We start from the raw sequence: 9,977 nt of genomic DNA on the forward strand, positions 1-9,977 counted from the left end.
CATGCAATACTTTATAAAATATTAAAATACATTCAACATTGGGTCTCATCTATCTCCGCACGGCAAGAATCCCATGTCGTTATGAAGTTTCTCTTCGACACTCATTTTGAATCTTACGTGAACATTTACAAGATTTACTCAAAAAGAAATGAAGTTGGAAAAACATTTGGATAAAGTTCAAATAGTTGTAATACTACAACACAACCCAAAAAACAAGACGATTTACAGAAAATGGCAGTAATGATTATTAAAAAGAAGCACTTGAGAGGTTAAAAAGATTTGCGGATGAACTAAAAGTAACGTCATACAGGCGCGGATCTAGGAATTTTTTCCAGGGTCCACAACCTGACAAATGGAGGGGGGTAGACGCTCCATTTCACTTCTTTAGCTTCACATGTATGACTTTTCCTACCAACTTAACAGGGGTCCGCGTTTTCGGAGGGGGGGGGGTTCCAAGGTCATTTTAGTTGCTTTACTATATACATTTGATAACTCTGCAAATTCCAAGGAGGGGAGTCGGACCCCCCCCCCCCTTCTAGATCCGCGCATGTCATAACGACGTCGGTAAACATTCTTGCCATGCGGCGAAAGACAAGACCTAATGTTTGATTATCTTAATATTTGAAAAAAATATTTTATATCATCGAATGAAATGTAAAGTGAAAGATTAAAATAAATAGGGTTATAAGTACGTCAAATTTCGTTGATAACATTTGATTAGTAAAGATTTTATAGCAGTTGTTTATATATATATATATATATATATATATATATATATATATATATATATATATATATATATATATATATATATATATATATATATATATATAGGGATTAAGATTTTACTCTTTATTAATTTAATTAATGATAGGCGTCAAGCGGCACGAAGTGTTTTCCAAGAGGTTTCTTTGAGAACAAATGAAATATACACAAGACACTGGTAGCACTAATCGGTTAATAATAAAGACGCGTGGACATTTCACACTTCATTCAAGTCGGATTTGAGATTGAATTTTAAATTAGTTTTAAAATCAGTGCTAAAATCAATTTGCTTATTGAAGCTTTTTTTAAAGAAAAAGTTGCCAATTTTAATCCATAATAAGGATTACATGTAGACATTTAAAGATTCAGAATTTTAAAAAAAAATTCTACCCGTACATAATTTTACTTCATAGTTCATTGAATTTTGAACACACAACGCTACAAGGACATTGAAATTCATATTAGGCCATCCAAACCTTTCAACTTCTATATGAATTTCACAGGTATTCAATGAACAAAACGTAAAACCGGAGATAGTACATGTATTTGTTTTTAACACAGTCTTAACATCATTCAATCTCTACGATTAGCCCAACTCTTTAAAATATTTTGTACCCTATAAAATGAGTGAAGGCGACCAGGTCCAGACACACAAATATAATCGTTCCTGTCTTTATTTTCGGGGGCATATAATTTTTGATCTGTCCGTCCGTCTATCTCTCTGTTTATCGGTCTGTTTGTCCCCAAAAACTTAAACATTGAGCGCATATGGTTTTTGGTGTCCCTCTGTCCCCAAAAACTTTAACTTTGGCCATAACTTTTGAAGAGTTAGGGCTTTTATATTGCATAACTGTATTCCTTGTATCAAGACTTTTCGTTGGGTACCAGCATTTCTGACCTCTTGACCTTGGGGTTTGACCTACTTTTGTCCTACTTTTAAAAAAACCTTAAATTTTGTTCATAACTTTTGAACTTGGTGCTAGGGCTTTCATATTTCACATGTGTATGTCTTGTAACAAGACCTTTCTTTGGGTACGAACAGTTTTGAACTCTTGACCTTGGAGTATGATCGACTTTTGGAAAAAAAAAAAACTTTCACCTTGGCCATAACTTTTAAACTGTTGATGCTAGGACTTTCATATTTAACGTGTTTTCTTGGGACAAAGCATATTTGAGGTACCAATTTTTTTTTGGGGACCTCATGACCTTGACCTTGGATTTTGACCTACTTTTAAACCCACCTTTATTGGATACCAACATTTCTGACCTTGGTGTTTGACCTACTTTTGTAAAACTTTTAACGTGGCCATAACTTTTCAACGGTTAATGTTTGGGCTTTCATATTTCAATTGTGTACTCTTTGTAACAAGACCTTTCTTTTGGTACTAACGGTTTTGATCTTTTGACCTTGGAATTTGACCTACTTTTGGGAAAAACTTTAACCTTGGCCATTACTTTTGAACTGTTGATGCTAGGGCTTTCATATTTAACATGTGTTTTTTTTCTTGGAACATACCTTTTTTTGGTACCAACTTCTTGAACCTCATGACATTGACCTTGGATTTTGACCTTCTTTTAAAGAAAACTTTAACCTTGGTCATAACCTTTAAATGGTTATTGCTAGGGCTTTTACATTTATGTATTAACAGTTTTGGCTACTTGACCTTGACCTTTGAGTGTGACTTACTTTTGTAAAACTTGTACTTTAGCCATAATTTTGGAATGGTTGGTGCTAGGGCTATCATAATTCACTTATGTATTATTTGTGACAAGCCCTTTTATTGAATACCAACATTTATAACCTTGACCTTAGTGTTTGACATACTTTTGTAAAACTTTTCACGTGGTCATAACTTTTCAACAGTTGGTGCTAGGGCTTGCATATTTCACTTGTGTATTCTTTGTGACAAGACCTTTCTTTTGATACTAACACTTTTGACCTTTTGACCTTGGAATTTGACCTACTTTAGGGGAAAACTTTAACCTTGGCCACTACTTTTAAACTCACTGTGCTAGACCTTTCATATTTAAAATGTGTATTTTTAGGGAGAAACCTTTTTTTGAGGTACCTATCTTTTGGACCTCATGACCTTGGATTTTAACTTACTTCTAAAAAAAACCCATTTACATTGGACATTACCATTAAATGGTTAAGGCTATGGCTTTTATATTCCATATTTGTATTCCTTGGAACAAGACCTGTCTTAGGGTATTAACATTTTTTGGTCTCTTGACCTTGTATTCCTTGTGTCAAGATCTTTCATTGGATAACAATATTCTGACCTTGATATTAATGTTCAAAATATATCACAAGAATTAGTACTCCAAAACACAATTTTTAGGAATCGGCAATAAACTCGACATATTTAAATCCACCACCAGCTCTACAGCCATCTCCCAGGAGGACTATTATAAAGTCAATTGATTTTTATTAAAAACTTTGAAAGCATTTAAAGCAGTGGAAGCTATACAAACTCCTTGTTTCATAATAAGAGACATTATCATAATAATTGCTTTTTTTGTAACTGTAGAAAAGTATTTAACATGTTCAACTAAACGGCCAAAGCACGCTTTCAGAGCCTTAGATACACACGAATGGGATTTGAAAATAATTTATAAGAAAAAATTGATATCATAATTCGTAGATAAATTGATAGTATATCTCTTTAGCTTATGTCGGTCAATAATTGTATGCTTTTCTCTCTGTGAAATTTTCATGTTGTCAATATGGCTGTATGTAAAGTTAATAACAGTGTTGACTTGTGGTTACGATACAGAGTCACGCACCATATGTTCTTAAAACCCCCTATAGCAGTGCGAACTTGAATTTTAAATCTTATCGTTTCAATTGACGATAAGTAATTCAAAAATAAGAATGGAACGTGTAAAGATTTCCTAATTCAATCCGATAGTTTACAGGCCATACAAAAGACGACCAAACAAGGGTACCCCGCTCCGATTTCACACCAGAGCCAACGGTCTTGGATAATTTTTACAAGGTTGATTTTATGTAGCAGTAAGAAGCTATATTAGGAAGGAATCAAAAGAGGTCTCGAAGATAAGAATCTTGAGAATTCTGGGATGTTAACCTGCGGGTCACCGGTACCTATATTTAATTGTGTGATCACCGGTACCTATATTTGATTGTGTGAATGTCAACAGAATAACGTACCGAATATGTAGTTAGTGACACAATATGAAAACAGCTGAACGTCGGGACATTGAATTGTTTCTTGATTATGTAATTTTGCCTTTGGCGGCTTTTTAAATTGGAAAATAAGGAAGTTTTCCAGAAGAATCTTTAGTGACATATATTAATTTTTTCATGCATAAGTTACAAGCAAATCTAGGCGAACACCTCTCAGTGATTTTATTGGAAACAACATTTTTCCCCATGAACCATCATCAATGGTTACAGACAAACTGTGAAGGAATCGACGAAAGGTAATAACTATATCTAGCTAATTTTCCATTGAGTATATACCCATATGTCCATGTAATTCAGGAATTATCAATTATTCATAGATATATGTTGTATTTTATTTACACTAACACGTCTCCTGGTATTGTTTATGTATGGAAACTACATATATCTCTTCATGTATACTCGTAATTCCTTGAAGTGCGCTCTTAATAAAAAAAAAAGTCAAAATTTACGAAATGTTAAATTCGAAAACCTTTTATATTTATCGAGGCATGTAAGAATCTTTTCCAGTTTGTATTTGGGGTAGGTATTCAGATTTGGGGGCGCAGTCCGAGATTTAGGGGGAGCAGTACATGTATATGTGTATATCTAAATAACATAATAATAGTAATTCAATATTTCTCCAATGCAGTGGAGGGTTTAAGGTTTTCATTTTAAAAAATGCCAGAACCTACTAAACCGAAGGTTAAAAATTCTATTTTTGTGGAGACCGGGCGGACTTTTCTTCTTGCTCATTAAGTCGACAAAAATACTCACACCCCACCCCTCCATTTTTCAAGTTTATACGGTCATGATTGATTTTATTTACAATCCATTAAGTCTTAATATATACATAAATTCAAAAAATTGCACCATAAAATTGTTCTTAAAAAATTGTCAAGGATCCAGAAAGGATTTTTTTTTTCATGTGAGAGCCTGTTTGGGTTAATCTGTTCATTGATAAGTACTTAAGAGTAGTCCCAGACTTATGTAGCGACAGCTTTCAATCTCTGTTGTCTTTTCAACATGAGCTCGATAATGATTTTCAATTGAAGACAAACCAGATATCACGCGTTTTAATAACCATTTAAATTCCAGAGAAAATACAAGTGATTTAAAGAGACCGGAATAAAGTTCATACGATTTAAGAGTAGATTAAACGTGTGTTGAAGTCAATCTGAGAGGGTATAAGATATATTTATGACTGTACTTTTTGTCGTGAAAACGAAATTAGATATTGTAACAAGGATAAGATTTACTTTCATTGACAACCTTTTAAATTGCTCGTTGAATCGTATCTGAAAAAAATGTAATTGAAACGATACACGCGGGAAATCCGTACAAATTTTGAATTATTAACAAATATCGATCACAAAAGAATTAAACTACACTGCACTTAAAATATAAACATATATACAGCAATAAAGCAGGAACAAATAGCCATACGGAATTAATGTTCAGAACTATGGAGACAGAACATTTACTAATTTGTACTTTATAAAAATATAATTTAAAAAAAAATCAAATTTAAAGTATTAGAGGATATCCCAAAATTTCATCTGAAAAGATGTCTTAAAATTTCAAAAAGAAGATTTTTTTTGTATGGACGATGTGATATATATTTTTAGCATTTATAATTTTTTTTTTCAGAGTAACATTTTCATAATTTTTCAGATTTGAAATTTACCAATCTATTTTTGGTTACTTAAATTGAATAAGACTTTTTTTTTTTAATTTAATGGTAAACAGTCGAGTATTCTTTACACTTTGAAATTTTGCCTTAATTAGAAAATAAAAGATCAAGTGTTTTGGTGTTTCATTTACATTATTATACCATTTTCATATACTGATGATTCAAGTGTCTGCGATTCTGTCCCAACTATATATTGTTCCAAACATCAGACAACTCATATTCATCGATAATATCACATACAAACAGTATATCTCCGAAATAGTTTCACCCTTCGCAAAGTGATTGTAGAAATACATGTAAGCAATAACAACTGTTTTCATTTTCTTTTATAAGATAAGCAACACAGCGGATACCACATACTATATACAAACATTTTAACTACGACGGGAAAAGTGTATAGTTTCCCCAAAATACCACTAAACCGAAAACTATGAATTCTAGAATTATAAAGATAGTTGCTTCAGAAAACAAAGTCTAGCATCCTGCACGTTAGCATTTGTAATTGTGTCATCTGGAAGAAGTCTTCAATTAAGTAATTGTCATTTCAACTTCAAGACACTTAACCAAACATTTAATCTGAGAATACATTATGTAACATTTACATTATGTAACATTTTTACATTAAAAAAAAAAGAAAAAGAAATAAAGCACTTACCATAAAAGGCCATTTTGTACATTTTCTCCACCCAAGAAAGCCTAATGTTTTCATGATACAGTAAACAAGCTAAGATATATCCTAATGAAATTAATTATTTAGGTAAACTGGTGCTCTGTCCTAAGATCGATCGGATGGCGCCTGGACCACTAGGCCCTACTGCGCAATCAATAACAAGTTAACCGTAGTCACAGCAAGTTTGTGAAACGACAGGCGTCAAATTGCGCAAAAAATCTATTGCTTGAATATTCTATCAATCTTCAACCAATGCAACAAAGAGTATGAAAAAAAATCCGATTCCTTTGTTTATTTTCCTTTGATAACAAGATTGGTCACACGAAATATATGTTATTATTTTCATTTTTGATCAAAGAGTCCCAAGAGGTGTATGATTATATAGAATTCTGAAGAAAAAACAGTAACAGCAACGTACAAAACATGTCAATGAAATATATTTTTATAATTTCTTTGATTTCTGAACCATTACTTTTGGGGGTCCCTAGTTTGTGTATCCACTGGGAGCAATTGGTTTTTATTGATAAACTTCCAAATTACACTCTACAAAACAAAAACATTATTACTACCATTAAGCGCATTGTTACTTTTGTGGTAAAGTTTAATCAATTAATTAAACCATTTAAATAACTAACTTTTCAAGCATTCGATCTTACTTGTTTAATCCCTAAACACGTATACATCTAAATTTATGTTTTTCTAACCCTTGAAGAAATTGGGAGAATGGCCGATCTTTCTATGTATCTGTAAGTATCTATAGCTGAATTTCTTACAAACATTGTTGCTAACCACTAGTGATGTTCTACTCTTGATGATCGTTAACGACACGATTTATTCTTTCTATACCAGTACGTTTCTTACCATATCGAAATATAATAGAAATGTAGAAATGGGAACACTCTGGAACCGTATATATACATATAATATGTGTGTGTGAAATACATACACGTATGCTTACAACCCTAAATAAATAAGAATATTTCGTTCTTGCTCACTGCTCAGCATGAAGTATATTTATGCTGGTATTGAAAATACATCATTTGAATAGTATTAATTTTTTCTTAAGCCATTTTTTTTGTTATTGGATTATTGGTTCTCGACTGTACACTTCTCATGATTCAGAAAGCCCAGTCAGAAAATATAAAACAAATCATTATAAAACAAGATTGACATTGGTGTTATGTATTGATCGGTGCCTATAATGTTTTGAATGTTCAATTCTTCACGTAATTATCATGATCTGCACTCTATTCAAAGGGACTTTAGCTTCTGATTTTTAATACCCAGGATTTGGAAAAACCTATAATCATACATTATCATACGTATTTTTTTATTTACTCAGGAATTCTAGAAAGGGAGGGACTTAATATTCAACCCGACTTTGGAATTTAAAGGATCATCGGTATAACAAAACTTACGTAGTGGATTACCGAGCGTTAATCTTGGGTTTCTAAAGGATCAGAGTCACTATTGCATGTTTGCCTGGAAGCTTGGACTATTTGATTCTGTGGCAAGTTTACCAATAACACTGCCAGAGATCTGGATAAATGTTTACACGAGACTCAAATCTCTAAATTCATACAAACCTAAATCCCTGGAATTGATCCCACGTACATAATTTTAATGTTAGAGCTTCGACATGCTAGTCAGATGTTAGTAATGGACACTTTAGTTGGACTAAAAATGTGAATGATCTATCGATTGTTCATTTCCGTTTGAATTTTTTTACTTAAAAACGGCCAAAGAATGGGGCCGCTAATTGGTTCGTACCGTGAGGACGATAAAGAGACTATAAGTTTACCCCGAACTCCGCATTCTAGGCGAACCAGAACAACAGACGACGGTCTGATGGCATTCGACTCATCTTCCGAATTCAGCTTCGATGACAACCTTACGGACGAGGGGCGTTTGTCTCGATCTTTACAGTCATGGATGCCCGATTACACCATTGTGCCCATCGAGCCGATGGTTAAACCTCCCAAACAACCAGTGTACTCGGGTCGACTTGGAAAAAAATTGTCTTTGAAGCGAATTCCGAGTGATGAGTCGATAGCAACTAAATTGTCCTTGCTTTCATGTTCAACAAGAGATGTATCACCCGAAGAACGCTCAAGTACCGCCACAAAACGGCGGCGTAAAAAGAAAAACTTAAGCTCTAGGGCTCCGTCTGCTGCAGAAAAGGTCGTATCAAAATGGGAAGAGTTCGCAAGGCAACGTGCCAAAGGTGCTCTGGATAAATTTTCGAAAACCCACAATGCGATGAGAATGGACGTTGTTCAACGATTTGAAGATGACGAAAGTGAAGCATTTCGTATGATGGATAAAGATGAAAAGAAGATGTTGATTTCAGTAGGAATAATAAGGAGTCGACTGTTTGCAGGACAACTTAAAAAGACTCCCAGTTTAAGTGATGTGAGGGATTCATTCACTCCTTCACAACCTAGACATGTTCAAAGAGCTTTATCGGTTGGTGCTAAACCTCGAAGTCGTGGCATTAATTTGGAGGAAATCAGAGAACAAAGAATGCGAGAAAAGATAGCCCTGATGCAACAAAGACAACGTTCTCGAGGGGGAAGACGCTCTTTTCTCTCTCATCGTCAGCTGACTCGAACAACACTAACATCTAGCGCGGGATCAGTGGCACCAGCGACGCCTTCACCTCGATCTGGTTCTCCGGTCAATCAGGAAGAGAAAGTATCTGTATGGAAGGGAGACAGACAAATCTTGGAGATGGATTTAAGACGTGGTTTGACAAAACGTGTTCAGAAAAAGATCATGTCTACCACTATGGCAATTAATTTAGTGACGGGTTACGGAGAATCGAACGAACGGCAGACAGTGATTGGTCGACATGAGGAGTTTCCTTCCTACGTGGAGGAGGATTATTGTAATGTGCCAAAAATAGTACAGCGAATTCGCATTACGCCCGATCTTAGCCTCGTCATCAAGGACGATATACGCGTTCGAATGGGTCGACCGCGTTATCATGAAATAAGGATTAAGGATTTAGAAATGTGGAATAGAGGACAAGTATTGAACAGATCACATAGAAACCTTAAAGTGTTCAACTGGCTTCACAGTCTAAAGGAAAGTGATTTTGATAAAGACATAGAACCCTACATTGATGATAGCGTTCCTGCTTCCCCTGATGACGTAGATGTTTTACACGTGGAAGCGGCGGACGAACCCGATATTAAACCTCTATACATGAAAAAATTCAATATGAAAGGTTCTAAAAAGAAAAGTTTGAGAAAAATATGATTAACATGATTTTATACATTTAAATTATTAATATTATTCATTTGTGTTCAGCTTATTACATTTTTACAAACTAAGTTTTGTTTGTTATTTTTTAACGTTCTCTCATGCACGTTCTCTTCAAATCAGACGAAATGAAGAGACATTGACCGATTAGAATTTAAGAAATATGTCACAGTTAATTAAAAATCAATTCTACTTTAGATTATTTCAATATAAACCAGTTGAAAACAATATTCCTACATTTACGACTTAAATGATCAAATCTCGATATGTACATGCATACATTATGTTGTTGGATCAATATTTTGAATCCATAACAAAAGACCTGGAAAAGTTTAAAATTTCATAACTTTGATTTAAGTTATTGATTCTGCTTATATGAATAGTAGGGTTTATGACGAACA

General features: G+C 33.8%; 2 protein-coding genes across 2 annotated transcripts in view; both read left to right on the forward strand.

Moving 5' to 3' along the window:
- Positions 1 to 9,977, forward strand: part of LOC133180983 (fumarylacetoacetate hydrolase domain-containing protein 2-like) — a 223,724-nt gene that overhangs the window by 11,598 nt on the left and 202,149 nt on the right. The window lies entirely within an intron of this gene.
- On the forward strand, positions 4,143 to 9,591 carry LOC133180971 (uncharacterized). The gene is made up of 2 exons (XM_061315455.1): positions 4,143 to 4,209; positions 7,655 to 9,591. The coding sequence occupies exon 2, from the start codon at positions 8,059 to 8,061 to the stop codon at positions 9,571 to 9,573; it is 1,515 nt and encodes a 504-aa protein (XP_061171439.1). The 5' UTR covers positions 4,143 to 4,209; positions 7,655 to 8,058; the 3' UTR covers positions 9,574 to 9,591.

Source organism: Saccostrea echinata, unplaced genomic scaffold (assembly GCF_033153115.1).
Source record: "Saccostrea echinata isolate AGI-Se365-2 ecotype Australia unplaced genomic scaffold, CSIRO_AGI_Sech_v1 ptg000008l, whole genome shotgun sequence".
Lineage (NCBI taxonomy): Eukaryota > Metazoa > Mollusca > Bivalvia > Ostreida > Ostreidae > Saccostrea > Saccostrea echinata.